At 42.4% G+C, this 16,089-nt stretch overlaps 1 protein-coding gene across 2 annotated transcripts; it reads left to right on the plus strand.

Moving 5' to 3' along the window:
- Positions 1-2,708: 2,708 nt before the first annotated feature.
- Positions 2,709-15,969, plus strand: IFIT3 (interferon induced protein with tetratricopeptide repeats 3). Of its 2 annotated transcripts, none has more exons than XM_054503506.2 (2): positions 2,709-3,118; positions 13,670-15,969. In XM_054503506.2, the coding sequence occupies exons 1-2, from the start codon at positions 3,114-3,116 to the stop codon at positions 15,135-15,137; spliced, it is 1,473 nt and encodes a 490-aa protein (XP_054359481.1). In that variant the 5' UTR covers positions 2,709-3,113; the 3' UTR covers positions 15,138-15,969. The 2 variants fall into 2 exon arrangements, with proteins under 2 accessions (XP_054359481.1, XP_054359482.1); XM_054503507.2 differs by lacking the exon at positions 2,709-3,118 and adding an exon at positions 7,181-7,663.
- The last annotated feature ends 120 nt before the right edge of the window (positions 15,970-16,089 follow it).

The raw sequence follows: 16,089 nt of genomic DNA on the forward strand, positions 1-16,089 counted from the left end.
TTTGCTATTGCAAATAGTGCCGCAATAAACATACGAACCAACATGGCACATGTATACTTATGTAACAAACCTGCACATTGTGCACATGTACCCAAGAAATTAAAGTATAATAAAAAAAAAGAAGTTTCTTCCTTCAGATACCCTAAAAAAAAGAATATGAAAAAATACTCAATGTCACTAATCATTAGAAAAATGCAAATCAAAACCACAATGAGATATCATGTCATACCAGTCAGAATGACTATTATTAAAAAGTCAACAAAAATGACAGATGCTGGTGAGGTTACAGAGAAAAGGGAACACTTACAAACTGCTAGTGAGAATGTAAATTAGTTCAGTCATTATGGAAAGCAATGTGGTAATTTCTCAAAGAACTTAAAACAGAAGTACCATTCAACCCAGCAATCCCATTATTGGGTACATACCCAAAGGAATATAAATCATTCTGCCATAAAGACACACGTACAAGTGTGTTCATCATAGCACTATTCACAATAGCAAAGACATGGACTCAACCTAAATGCCCATCAACAGAAGACAGGATAAGGAAAATGTGGTACATATACACCATGGAATACTATGCAGCCATAAAAAAAGAATATCATGTCCTTTGCAGTAACGTGAATGGAACCGGAGGCCATTATCCTAAGTAAACTAATGCAGGAAGAGAAAACCAAATACTGCATGTTCTCACTTATAAGCGGGAACTGAACATTATGGACACAAAGAGGGGAACAACAGACACTGGGGCCTACTTGAGGGTAAAGAATGGGAGAAGAGAGAGGACTGAAAAACTACCCATCATGTACTATGCTTATTACTTCGGTGACTAAATAATCTGTGCACTAAACCCTCATGACATGCAATTTACCTAAATAACAAACCTGTACATGTACACCTGAACATAAAATATAAGTTTAAAAAAAAACCTACAATGAGATATGATCTTACCCTAGTTAAAATTGCTTTTATCCAAAAGACAGGCAATAACAAATGCTGGCAAGGATGTGGAAAAAAGGAAACTCTTGTACACTGTTGGTGGGAATGTAAACTATTATAACTACTATGGATAACAGTTTGGAGGTTCCTCAAAAAACTAAAAATAGAACTACCATATGATCCAGTAATCCCACTGCCAGGAATATATCGAAAAGAAAGGAAATCAGTACATCAAAGAGATATCTGCACTCCCAAGTTTATTGCAGCACTATTCACAATAGCCAAGATTTGGAAGCAACCTAAGTGTCCATCAGCAGAAGAATGGATAAAGAAAATGTGGTACATTTACACAATGGAGTGCTCTTCAGCCATAAAAAGAATGAGATCCTGTCATTTGCAACAACATGGATAGAAGTGGAGGTCATTATAAGTGAATTAAGCCAGGCACAGAAAGACAAATTTTACATATTCTCATTTGTTTGTGGAAGCTAAAAATATTAAGACAATTGAACTCATGGAGATAGAGATTAGAATGATGATTACTAGAGGCTGGGAAGAGTAGTAACGGGGGAAGTGGGGATGGTTAATGGGTACAAAAATACACTTAGATAGAATTAATAAGATCTAGTGTTTGTTAGAACAAGAGGATGACTATAGTCAAAAATAGTTTATTGCACATTTCAAAATAACTAAAAGAGTATAATTGGATTGTTTGTAATACAAAGAATAAATGCTTGAAGTCATTTACCCTGATGTGATTATTACTCATTGTATGCTCACATCAAATATTTCATGTACCCCATAAATACATATATCTACTATGTGTCCACAAAAATTTTTAAAAATAAGAATTGGCTTAAAAAATCCAGTTTCCTGGGCCCCACCCTAGAATGATCGTCAGATACCTAATGTTGACAAAAAAAGTCAAACTCTGTAAAACATTTGGAGAGATTTATTCTAAGCCAAATATGAATGACCTATGGCCTGTGACACAGCCCTCAGGAGATCCTGAGAACATGTGCCAGGCCACAGCTTGGTTTTATACATGTTAGGGAGACATGAGGCATCAATCAATACATGTAAGGTGTACATTGGCTAGGTCCAGAAAGGTGGGACAATTGGAAACAGGGAAGCAGGGCAGCTTCCAAGTCATAGGTAGATTCAAAGATTTTCTGATTGACAATTGGTTGAAAGAGTTATTATCAATAGAAAGGAATGTTTGGAGACATTCAATAGAAATTCAATAGACAATCAATAGAAAGGAATGTCTGAGTTGTGGAGACCAAGGTTTTATTATGCAGATGAAGCCTCCAAGTAGCAGGCTTCAGAGAGAATAGGTTGTAAATGTTTCTTATTACACTTAAAAAGAGCATGTTCTGGCTGGGTGCAGTGGCTCACGCCTGTAATCCCAGCACTTTGGGAGGCCGAGGTGGGTGGATCACCTGAGATCAGGAGTTCAAGACCAGCCTGACCAACATGGCGAAAACTCATCTCTACTAAAAATACAAATATTAGCCAGGCATGGTGGTGGGTGCCTGTAATCCCAGCTACTCGGGAGGCTGAGGCAAGAGAATCACTTGAACCCAGGAGGCAGAGGTGGCAGTGAGCTGCGATCATGCCAATGCATTCCAGCCTGGGCAACAAAGTAAGACTCTGTCTCAAAAAAAAAAAAAAAAAAAAGAGTGTGTTCTATCAGTAATTCCAAAAGGAAAAAGGATGTAATGAGGCATATCCAGCTTCCCCTTCCCATCAGTTTTCAGGTTCACTTTGGAATGCCCTTGGCCAAAAGCAAGAGTCCAGTCACATGGTTAGTGAGTATGGCCTTAGAATTTAATTTTTTGGTTTACATTAGGAATGCTTCCACATTCTCTCAAACAAATTTTAGTCACAGTTTTGAATAATGTACTCTGGCTCAGCCATTGCAGGTCTCAAGCCGTTAGGTTTCATTTTCCTCCTCCTGACGATTTTAATTTAGTTTCACTTTCCAGTTTCCTTTTCCTTCCCCTAAAAGCAATTACTTAAAAACGGAGAAAACATCAGCTGATGCGTGCCCTACTCTCCCACCCCTTTATATAATTCCTTCAGTATTTACTTGAGGCAGACAGGAAGACTTCTGAAGAACAAATCAGCCTGGTCACCAGCTTTTCGGAACAGCAGAGACGCAGAGGGCAGTCATGAGGTCAGTGAAATAAGAATGCATAATCATGCTTCTTTTTGAATGCAAATTGTAAGTTGAGTTCCTTACTGTGTAGGCACGTTCCTGAATTGTCCTGATGTTTATAGATTCAATATGTCTTTATCAGTCTGAGCATTTATAAGATGTTTGAGGGGTTTTTCCCTGTGGCTTCTTTTGGTGTACACACAGGATCCTTAAGTTTCTGGAACTGTTCTCCATGGAACTATATACGGGGGAGGCAGAGTGGGGAATCCATCAGCTCGTTTCCTCCCTGTGTGCAGCTATTTCCTGGGATGAGAGGAAGGCTTGGCAGGAGCAGTGTATTTCACTCAGCCACAAACTTGGCTGATTCAAGGGTAGACCTAAGGGAATTACTCTTTTGGGCTTTTCTGTTATTTTCATTTTGTTTGAAAAGATAAGTCACAGGTTTTTTCCTTGTAATTTTAAAAAGAGGAATTTATTTTCAACAGATATTGTGAAAGATATAATCAGTACTGCAAACCCACTCATGAACAGGGCAATTTTGCCCTGAAACGTTGCATTACTTTAAGGTGGGAAGTAGAAGAAACAATTCTTACAAATGGGCATTTTTGTCATTTCTTATATAAAAACGAACCCAAAGCTTAGCATTTATTTTTATTGATGTAGTGAATGCTGGTCAGCAGCAGAAAAGAATTTCTCCTCAAAAGTGTAATGACCTAATCTATAATCTAAAACTAGTCTAATCTCTGATGATGGGAAGCAGATCAGTGGTTGCCTGGAGATGGTGGGGATTGAGTAGGAAGGCTCCCAAAAGAATCTTTTGGAATCATAGGAATAGTCTATAGGGAGGTAGTGATGGTGGCTACATAAGCACAAACATTTACCAAAACTCATCAGACTACACACTGAAAATGGGTGCATCTTATTGTATATAAAGCATAATCTCAGTAAACTTCATTTTTAAATATATATATTGACCTCCTGGAGTTCTTCAGGGGATAGCATGTCAGGGAGAACTAAGAGAAAAGGATGCCTTTCCCACCAAGCATCTCTAGGGAAGGAGTGAGAAGGTAATTGCCAGGGAGGGAAGACCCCATCGACCATTCAGGGGGGCAGAAAAGGAAAACTGGATTCCCTACCTTACTCTGCCCCAAGGACTTGAAGATGCTCTGCAATGTCGTGTTTGGGGATGAGATGGGTAAGAGGAATTCACTGCCAAATACCTCAGGCTAACCCTTTTATATAGAATAAGTTCCTGGTCAAGAGTGATGTTAACTGTGTCTCTGTGAGTGGGATTGACCAGAAAGCCAGGCACTACCCAGCATCTTAGTAGCCAGCTTGCAGGAAAGGTTTTACAGGGTCCTGTCTTTAGGTGTGTCTATAGCCACTGACCTGAGGAGGTCTGAGGGGGGCTCTCTGAACTATGCTGGACTCAGGTTCACATCAAGGTGCTCCTATTTCCAGAGGCTATAGGAACAGGAAGAGGTTGGGCTGCTCCTCCCCAGCTGTGTTAAAAATTTCCAAATGGGAAAATCACCTGGAGAACTCACTGGCACATGCCAGCTGATGGGCATCCTCCTCTGCCCCATCCACTGAGGAACTCTGTTGCCCCCTGTACACACTCACAAATTCACTTAAAATTATAACACAAATATATTAATACCAGAAGTCATGGTGGTAACATTTCTTTGTGATCTGTAGTTAGTGGTTTCATGCACGTCCGTGTGAAGAGACCACCAAACAGGCTTTGTGTGAGCAACGAGGCTGTTTATTTCACCTGGGTGCAGGCGGCCTGAGTCCGAAAAGAAAGTCAGGGAAGGGAGATAGGGGTGGGGCCATTTTGTAAGATGTGGGTAGGTAGAGGAAAATTACAGTCAAAGGGGGGTTGTTCTCTGGCAGGCAGGTGTGGGGATCACAAGGTGCTCAGTAGGGGAGCTTTTGAGCCAGGATGAGCCAGGAGAAGGAATTTCACAAGATAATGTCATCAGTTAAGGCAGGAAGAGGCCATTTTCACTTCTTTTGTGGTGGAATGTCATCAGTTAAGGCAGGAACTGGCCATCTGGATGTGTACGTTTAGGTCACAGGGGATATGATGGCTTAACCTGGGCTCAGAGGCCTGACAAGTGGGCACTGTGTTAAACACATTTTACACATGACCTCATATCACTCTTCCAACAACCCTAGGAAGTAAGAGCTATTATTTCTATTATTAGCCTCATTTTCTAGATGACCAAAATGGTGCTTAGAAGGGCAAATTACTTGCCCAAGACATCAGATAGAGAGCAGGTGTCAGAGCAGAGTCATTAATGGAGGCACCAAACTCTACTGCTGATCATCTGACTCTATGCCCGATGGCCAAAAGGTGAAAGATCTTAATGCTTTCAACTACGCTCACTTTAGAGAGGGGGCCAGGGATGGGCTTCCTATCTGGTGAGTGAGGGCCAGTCTTTGATAGTTACCCACCCCTCAGAGTGGCCAAAGCCACAAGAACTGAACGCAGATCTTGGAGAAGGGTGAAAGTGGTTCTCCCCAGGGCATAATTTTCTATCATTTGGATGAAGGCAAAAAGGAAATTCATCCCAGGGCATTTTAAGGTTAAGGGAATGAGACTCAGTGATGTGACTCAAGAAATATCCCAGAACTAAGCAAAGAGGTCCCTGAAATCCAGGTGTCCTGTGGTTTTCTTCCCTTCACTCAAGATTGTCTGATAATGCTGCTTAATTCACCACATTAGCTCCACAAATAAAGGGGAAAACTGCTTTTTAAAATATCTCTATGACAGCACTTCTCAAAATGTGGTACAGGAACTCCTGCACTGAATTTCCAAGGCACTTGTGAAAACACAGGTTGCTAAGCTCACATCAGATTCACTGCACCAGAATCTCTGGGAGTAGGACCGCATAATCAGTACTGTCAACATACAATAATCAGAAGGCTCAGGATCCAGTTAAAAGAGTTTATTCAAGCGAAAAGTTGAGGGCAGCAGTCCCAGGAGTGGAGCTATACCCAAGAATGGTGAACAGTACTTCCAGTGTAGAGAAAAATGAGGACTGTTTACATAGGCAAAGACAGAGGTGTTGAACAGAATGACAGCTTCTCTTGTTGTTGTTGTTTTTGTTGTTGCTGTTGTCGTTGTTTTTGAGACAGAGTCTCACTCTGTCACCCAGGCTGGAGTGCAGTGGCCCCGATCATGGCTCACTGCAGCCTCAGACTCCTGCGCTCAAGGGATTCTCCCACCCAGCCTTCCAAGTAGCTGGGACTATAGGAGCACGCCACTACCCCTGGTTAATTTTTTTGTATTTTAGCAGCGATGGGGTTTTGCCATGTTGGTCAGGCTGGTCTTGAACTCCTGACCTTAAGTGATGCACCCACCTTGGCCTCCCAAAGTGCTGAGATTACAGGCGTGAGCCACCGTGCCTGGCCAACATTTTCCATACAGAGGCTAACATACAGATATATAATTTGATTGGCTACTATTGATCACAATCCAAGGGAATTGCTTAATATTCTTTTGTAAAGAGGTAACATGGCTGGCCGCAGTGGCTCACGCCCGTAAGCCCAACACTTTGGGAGGCCGAGGAGGGCAGATGCTTGAGCTCAGGAGTTGGAGACCAGCCTGGGCAACATAGTGAGACCCCGTCTCTACTAAAAATACAAAAATCAGCCAGGCGTGGTGGCATGTGCCTATAGTCTCATCGACTGGAGAGGCTGACGTGGGAGGATCGCTTGAGCCTGGCAGGCAGAGGTTGCAGTAAGCTGAGATCGTGCTACTGCACTCCAGCCTGGATGACAGAGTGAGATCCTGTCTCAAAAAAAAAAAAGTAACAATCAAAAGGGTCTCTATTTCCATAACATGAGGTCTACGTTTTAATAAAGACTAGGTTATCTGAGGCCAGGCACGGTGGCGCACGGCTATAATCCCAGCACTTTGGGAGGCCAAGGCGGGCAGATCATGAGGTCAGGAGTTCGAGACCAGCCCGACCAACATGGTGAAACCCTGCCTCTACTAAAAATACAAAAATTATCCAGGCATGGTGCTGCACGCCTGTAATCCCAGCTACTCAGGAGGCTGAGGCAGGAGAATCACTTGAACCCGAGAGGCAGAAATTGCAGTGAGACTAGGGAGTCTGGTTAACATGTAAGCCCTCACCACACAGGTCAAAGAGCAACAGTCATGCACCTGAGAAAAAAACAGTCACGTTACATGAGTCAGTTTTCAGGGCTTAACTTTGCCTCTTGACATAACACATTTGGAAGCTTCTAAAATTTTATTTTCTTTTCACAGTGCCTTTTTACAACTTTCAAACCACAGTTTTCCAAATCTGTCTGGAACATGTTCCTGGCGTGAGTGAGCTCAGTTCTCACAGATTCTGTTTCAGTTTCCCCTCAAGAGGGATCTTGATAGGGTTCCATCAGTTTCACTTTCTTTTCCCGTTTCATAAAAGCACAGACCTAACAGCACCCTGGGTGGAAACCTCTTCAGCATTTGCTTGGAATCAGTAAGCTAAAAATAAAATCAACCGGGACCCCAGCTTTTCAGAACTGCAGGGAAACAGCCATCATGAGGTAAATAGTCCCTGCTTCTCTGATAGGAAACAGAATTTCTTATGTACAACTTCCTGACTTATGCTATTTCAGTGTTTGCTTAGAGATGAAATATGCATTTATCTAATTCAAGCATAAATCTGCCTTACCAATTCATGCATTTTTATTTCTGTAGCTTTTTGTGATGTATAGAGTTAGACAGCCAAAGGACACAGGGAAATGGGAGCTGGGAGCTGGGAAGGGATGGGGCATATTGAGAGATCCTAGAGAGCCCATGCTCAGATCCTTTCAGGTAAAATCGGGCCAGTGAAAGCTGGGGCCTGGAGGGAAGTTACTGGAGGTCCTGGTTCATCTTTTGTTTCTTATATTTAGAAAGCCTAAGTCAGAGGTTTGTGGTTTTGTTGTGACTGTGGTTATTTTTAAACCATGCTTGCTTCTCAGCAAATGTGTCAATAATTAATTCGGCACTGCAAAATTCCAATTTATGTTGAAGTCACTTTTACCTTGAAATGCACTTTTTCATAATTGGGGGATATGTCTACTTGAGTTGTCCTCTAGCAGGTCTAGTGACCTGCTAAGCCTCCCACGTGATCAATGAACAGGGAGAAAGTGTTGCTTGCAGTCTCTCAAACCGTGTTCTGTGAGTGGCCTGAGTCACATCAACCTGAGTCTTCTAATAGAATGCAAATTTCTAGGTCCTGCATTCTGAAATCCTGATTAAGTAAAACAGAAATAAGGTCCAGAAACAAACATATATTTAAAGAGGACCACAAGTACTTCATAGGCACACTGAATGGCTTACAGAAGAAATGTCCATCTCCAAATCCTCTCTTCCTTAAATGCATACAAGGCTTCCTGCATTGTATGTGTGTAAATGTGAAGGAGGAAACCCCAAGAGGCAGGAGGGGGGAGGTGTGGGAAGAATGTTGAAATAAAGCAAAGCTTGTGCCTGGGCACAGTGGCTAAGCCTGTAATCCCAGCACTTTGGGAGGCTGAGGCAGGAGGATTGCTTGAGCCCAGGGACTCGAGACCAGAATTGGCAACAAAGTGAGACCTACAAAAAAACAAAAATAAAATAAAAATAAAGCAAAGCTTGACTGTTTAAGGGGTAATTTAAGTATGGGAAACTGGTGATTGGAAATCACTGCCAAAAAGGGAAGTCTTCCCAGAGCCTTGCTGCTCACAGTGTGGTCTGAATCTGAGATCCCCCGGGAGGTTGTAAGAAAGGTAACATCCCAGCTTATCTGAATCCAGATCTGCATTTTAAAAAGATTTCCAGATGTTTGCGTCCATATGTACATTAAAGGTTGAGAAGTCCAGCTCTGGAGAGTTCCTTCACTTGCTTTCTGAAGTGATGGACTCCTTGGATTGGGCCTGTTCTGATCAACCAGCTGAGTGCAGGTCTGCCAGTTCCTTCACGTAGTCAGTTGGAGCATAACCAGCACATATTGGGGACAAGCTGCACATGTGCAGACAAGAGTGGGGAAATCCCCACTCTTACCACTTCAAGAAGGCCACTTTCTGAAAATTTCAAGATTCTACTCTAGTAATAGCTTTGACTGGGAAGGAGATGTGGTATCTACCCTGGAGTCTGTGGGCAAGACAGGTGGTCATGATCTGGGTTAGGTGAGAGACTGTAACTATGTTGATTCTGGGGATTTCCTAAGGACTAGCAGCACTAGCTTTAACTGCTTTAGTAAGCGAAATCTTGTGTCTGCAATCTGAGGTCATGGGAAATCTCTTTCTGGACCTGAGGGAATCCTATCTCCCTAAGGTCTTCTACTAGATGCAGATCCAGGTAGGACTGGCATTCTACTCCCCACATTTCACCTGAACCTAGCTATTCTTTTTTTTTTCTTCTTTTTTTTTTTTTTTTTTTTTTGAGACGGAGTTTTGCTCTTTCGCCCAGGCTGGAGTGCAGTGGCCCGATCTCGGCTCACTGCAACCTCCGCCTTCCGGTTTCAAGCAATTCTTCTGCCTCGGCTTCCCGAGTAGCTGGGATTACAGGCGCCTGCCACCACGCCCGGCTAATTTTTGTATTTTTAGTAGAGACGGGGTTTCATCATGTTGGCCAGGCTGGTCTCGAACTCTTGACCTCATGATCCACCCGCCTCAGCCTCTCAAAATGCTGGGATTACAGGCGTGAGCTACCGCGCCCGGCCACCTAGCTGTTCTTTATCAAGTGACTGTAGTCATCATCCCACCTGCCTGCTTGTATTTCTTTAAATATCTGCATTAATTACTGTTAACTAACTTATTTATACATATAAGAAGTATTCAGAGTAACTTTCAAAAACGCATATGAGATAAATTATTAAGTGAGGAAACCTTGGCAATTGGAGTATTTGTTTTAAGAGGGCAATAGTATTATAATGAAAACCTCCTGACCTCTGGGTCTGGGGTTCATGTTTCTTCTGATCGAGGTCTTAGGCCTTCCAGTCCAATATATTTTGCTCCAAATTTTATTTCAAGGAGACATCAGGTATCAAATACCTCATCCAATTGGAGACTTTAGGGAGTAAGGCTTAGGAAAAATCAAGAGAATCAAGGGACCCAATTTTCCGTGGGTTTTATAATCATAAAGCCACATGAGTAATTGACTATCTTCCTGAATAAATTGTTCCATGTTATCATTAAATGTCTCAGCCTGGCCATCTCTGGCATTGGTAAAGCATTGGTGGGGATGGAATATCCCTGAGAGATCCATATTCAGAGCTCTTTCACAAGTCCAGAAATGTTCAGTGTGCTTTTCTGCTTGTCCAACGCTTTCTTGAGCAATTGATATCTTCTGAAGCTGATACATGACAGGGTGGAAGTATGATTCATCTCAGAGGGAGAATCTTGAGCTATAAGTGCTTAAAATTTAGTTTGGTAAGATCCCTGGTGCTTTGATATGTCAAAGCCCTCTGCCCTCCAAAAAAAAAAAAACAGAGAGAGAGAGAGATAGTGTCATCAGACTTGCAAGGTGGTTTCTGGTTTCGTTGAGGCAAATACATCCAACAATACATCCAACGTCACCTGTCATTCTGCAGGTCCACTGGATACTCTCTATTAATTACTAGAGTGTTCAGCTATTATTTTCAGGCACCCATATGTACCTACAAATCTGCAGATACATTCTATTGATCTGAGACTCACCCTTTCTCCTTTTAACCTTCCTAATTCACCCATCAGCAAAGTTAACTCACGTTTCCACGACTTTATTATGATTTAGTGGCATAACAGATATAAGCAGAGTTGTTCAATTATCATCGTTATAACTTACTTTTGGTATTCGTTTTTTAAATAATTGCTAACTTGACTTTTGACTTGTAGTCCTTCATACAGGGTGGTTAGAATCCCCAGGTGAAGGCAAATTAAAAACCCCTAGAGCCAGGTGTGGTGGCTCACACCTGTAATCCCAATACTTTGATATGTCGAGGCAGAAGGATTGCTTCAGACCAGGAGTTTGAGACCACTCTGGGCAACATAGTGAGACCCTGTCTCTGCAAAAAAAGGAAGGAAGGGAGGAAAGAAGGAAAATAGGTGACCACTCTGGGCAATATAGTGAGACCCTGTCTCTGCAAAAAAAGGAAGGAAGGGAGGAAAGAAGGAAAATAGGGAAGGAAGGAAGGAAGGAAGGACCCTATAATAGACAGGGAAGATACTGACACTGGAACCCTAGACAGGGACCAAGAAAAGGAGAAGGACTCTCCCCAAATCGAAGCACACACATAAAGAGGCTATCTGGATGTAGATGGCAACTTCCCTCCTCACTCCCATTGCCCTTGAGTTGATTCTGCATCTCTCACTATAAAGCATTTCATGTGCAATCACATTGGGTCAAAAACGGTTTAGATCAGCATTACTGGAGAGAGAGACAGGAAGTATAATAGATCAGTGCACTTGCAGTAGCGGTGTGGGGGCCAGTGCTGGTCCATGGTAAATTGCAAATAAAGTCAGTGGCTCCTTGTAGAACCAAATGCATTCAATTTAAAGAATTTTGTTTATTCTGAGATTACTTTTTCAGTGGCAAGGAAAATACTTTCTTTCTTTTCTATCTTTTAAAATAAAATATTGGTCAGAATAGATGGTTGGTATCTTTTCAGATACATTAGCAGCCGTATTTGGTTCATAACTTTTTTTCTGAAATTGTGCTTGTCTGTGAAATCCAAAAATAAGGACACTTGGTTTAATGATTTCTGGAGGTTCTTTCCAATCTTATGGTGCCATGACTCTACTGGTAAGAAGGAAGAAGCACAAACTCAGAGTGAGGGACATACAGCCCAAGCCCCAGGCAAACGTAGATAATGGGAATACACTTTGAGAACTCTTGCAATTTATCCAGCTAAATAAGGCAAGTGATCTCCTTTAGTATCTTCCAACTACAAAACAAAAATGTGTCCATTTTGTTTGTTTGTTGCAACAAATTCATTCTGTCTGGGAATCTGGCCTGTGTGATGGGGAGACTACTTCAATCAGACTCAAGCTGAGCCTCCGTGGGTCTGTTTGTAAGTGGTGGAAAAGATGAAGGGAAAAATACCTAAATCACATAACATGTTGGCAGACATACCTGGGCTTTTATTTCTTTACATGTCTCCTAACAAAATTGCAAGCACCTGGGGGGCAGAGAAGGTTGCGATAATCTCTATTTTTCTTAGTATCCATAATATCTAATAAAGTGACAAAAAGAGGTAGCCCAATAAAGAGTCATTGGATAGCTAAACAAACCTTACCCAGAATGTACAAGGAATGAGAACTGACTTGGTATTTTTTAATTTTTATTCTTATTTTTATTTTTTTTGAGGCAGGGTCCCACTCTATCACCCTGGCTGGAGTGTAATGGTGTGATCTCAGCTCACTACAACTTTTGCCTCCTGGGCTCAAGTGATCCTCCTGTCTCAGCCTCCCGAATAGCGAGGACTACAGGCATGTACTACCATCCCTGGCTAATTTTTGTATTTTTAGTAGAGGCAGGCTTTCGCCATGTTGCCCAGGCTGGTCTTGAATCCTGGGCTCAAGTGATCCACCGGCCTTGGCCTCCCAAAGTGCTAGGACTACAGGCATGAGTCACCATTCCTGGCCTGACTTGGTAATTGAGCAGAGTGAGAGAGATCTCATTTCCTGTCACTGAAGCTGCCTCCTCTTACCCATCTTACCTCACCTCCTGCATATCTGCTTACACGGTGTAAGGGATGTGCTTTGTGGGTGTCTGCACAGACTGTAGCTATAGAAAAGTGAATGTAGGAAGCAACTTAAAATTTTTCCAACCTTGCGATGGTACAAAAGTGATAATTCCATTCTTTTTTTTCACTTACGATACAGTATTCAATAAGTTACATGAGATACTCAACACTTTAGTATAAAATAGGCTTTGTGTTAGGTGACTTTGCCCCACTGTAGGCTAATGTAAGGGTTCTGAGCACATTTAAGCTAGGCTAAGCTATGGTAGGTTAGATGTATTAAATGCATCTTTTTATTTACAATGTTTTCAATTTATGATGGGTTTATCAGGATATAACCCCATCATAAGTCAAGGAACATCTATATATAAAGAGATTTATTATGAGGAATTGGCTGACCTGATTATGGAGACTGGTAAGTCCCATAATCTGTTGTCTGCAAGCTGGAGACCAAGGAAAGTTGATGGTGTAGTCCCAGTCCAAGTCTAAAAGCCTGAGAACCAAGTAAGCCAATGGTGAAAGTTCTAGTCCAAGTCTAGTCTATGAGCAGAAAAAGACCAATGTCCTAGCTCAAGCAGTCAGGCAGAGGGAGAATTCTCCCTTCCTCTGCCTTTTTGTTCTATTAAGGCCCTCAACAGAATGGATAACGCCTACCCATACTGGGGAGAGCAATCTGCTCTACTCAGTCCACCAATTCACATGTTCATGTCTTCCAGAAACAACCTCATATACACACCTAGAAATAATGTTGGACCAAATATCTGGGCATCCTGTGGCCCAGTTCAACTGACATATAAAATTAATGATGACAGGGTGCAGTGCTTGGCAGTGTACATCACAGTGACCATGTTTATTTTCTCCACAGTGAGGTCACCAAGAATTCCCTGGAGAAAATCCTTCCACAGCTGAAATGCCATTTCACCTGGAACTTATTCAAGGAAGAAAGTGTCTCAAGGGATCTAGAAGACAGAGTGTGTAACCAGATTGAATTTTTAAACACTGAGTTCAAAGCTACAATGTACAACTTGTTGGCCTACATAAAACACCTAGATGGTAACAACGAGGCAGCCCTGGAATGCTTACAGCAAGCTGAAGAGTTAATCCAGCAAGAACATGCTGACCAAGCAGAAATCAGAAGTCTAGTCACTTGGGGAAACTACGCCTGGGTCTACTATCACTTGGGCAGACTCTCAGATGCTCAGATTTATGTAGACAAGGTGAAACAAACCTGCAAGAAATTTTCAAATCCATACAGTATTGAGTATCCTGAACTTGACTGTGAGGAAGGGTGGACACAACTGAAGTGTGGAAGAGATGAAAGGGCGAAGGTGTGTTTTGAGAAGGCTCTGGAAGAAAAGCCCAACAACCCAGAATTCTCCTCTGGACTGGCAATTGCGATGTACCATCTGGATAATAACCCACAGAAACAGTTCTCTACTGATGTTTTGAAGCAGGCCATTGAGCTGAGTCCTGATAACCAATACGTCAAGGTTCTCTTGGGCCTGAAACTACAGAAGATGAATAAAGAAGCTGAAGGAGAGCAGTTGGTTGAAGAAGCCTTGGAAAAGGCTCCTTGCCAAACAGATGTCCTCCGCAGTGCAGCCAAATTTTACAGAAGAAAAGGTGACCTAGACAAAGCTATTGAACTGTTTCAACGGGTGTTGGAATCCACACCAAACAATGGCTACCTCTATCACCAGATCGGGTGCTGCTACAAGGCAAAAGTAAGACAAATGCAGAATACAGGAGAATCTGAAGCTAGTGGAAATAAAGAGATGATTGAAGCACTAAAGCAATATGCTATGGACTATTTGAATAAAGCTCTTGAGAAGGGACTGAATCCTCTGAATGCATACTCCGATCTTGCTGAGTTCCTGGAGGGGGAATGTTATCAGACACCATTCAATAAGGAAGTCCCTGATGCTGAGAAGCAACAATCCCTTCAGCACTACTGCAACCTTCAGAAATATAATGGGAAGTCTGAAGACACTGCTGTGCAACGTGGTTTAGAGGGTTTGTCCATAAGCAAAAAATCAACCGACAAGGAAGAGATCAAAGACCAACCACAGAATGTATCTGAAAATCTGCTTCCACAAAATGCACCGAATTATTGGTATCTTCAAGGATTAATTCATAAGCAGAATGGAGACCTGCTGCAAGCAGCCAAATGTTATGAGAAGGAACTGGGCCGCCTGCTAAGGGATGCCCCTTCAGGAATAGGCAGTATTTTCCTGTCAGCATCTGAGCTTGAGGATGGCAGTGAGGAAATGGGCCAGGGCGCAGTCAGCTCCAATCCCAGAGAGCTCCTCTCTAACTCAGAGCAACTGAACTGAGACAGAGGAGGAAAACAGAGCATCAGAAGCCTGCAGTGGTGGTTGTGATGGGTAGGAGGATAGGAAGACAGGGGGCTCCAACCTGGGATTGCTGAGCAGGGAAGCTTTGCATGTTGCTCTAAGGTACATTTTTAAAGAGTTGTTTTTTGGCCAGGTGCGGTGGCTCACGCCTGTAATCCCAGTACTTTGGGAGGCCGAGGTGGGCGGGTCACGAGGTCTGGAGTTTGAGACCATCCTGGCTAACACAGTGAAACCCTGTCTCTACTAAAAATACAAAAAAATTAGCCGGGTGTGGTGGCGGGCACCTGTAGTCCCAGCTACTTGGGAGGCTGAGGTAGGAGAATGGTGTGAACCTGGGAGGAAGAGGTTGCAGTGAACCAAGATCGTGCCACTGCACTCCAGCCTGGGCGACAGAGCAAGACTGCACCTCAAAAAAAAAAAAAAAGAGTTGTTTTCTCATGTTCATTATAGTTCATTACAGTTACATAGTCAGAAGGTCTTACAACTAATCACTGGTAGCAATAAATGCTTCAGGCCCACATGATGCTGATTAGTTCTCAGTTTTCATTCAGTTCACAATATAACCGTCATTCCTGCCCTTCCTGCCAAGGGTCATAAGTGGTGCCTGCCTAACAACAAAACTTGCAGTCTCATCTTATTTTCATCCAGACTTCTGGACCTCAAAGATCAACTTTTGACTAACCCTGGAATATCTCTTATCTCACTTATGGCTTCAGCCATGTATTTATATGTATTCTTGATAGCAATACTATAATTAATGTGTATTCTTGATAGTAATGCTACAATAAATCCAAACATTTCAACTCTGTTAGAATAGAGGTAATTGTGTGGTTTGTGTATGGGACTATAACAGTAATATTAATTCCCAAAATTTCTCCTACTAGGAACAGTGGGTAATTGCTAAGCCATACCATACTATTCTCGACATGTT

This window comes from Pongo pygmaeus, chromosome 8 (assembly GCF_028885625.2).
Source record: "Pongo pygmaeus isolate AG05252 chromosome 8, NHGRI_mPonPyg2-v2.0_pri, whole genome shotgun sequence".
In the NCBI taxonomy this organism is placed as follows: Eukaryota; Metazoa; Chordata; class Mammalia; order Primates; family Hominidae; genus Pongo; species Pongo pygmaeus.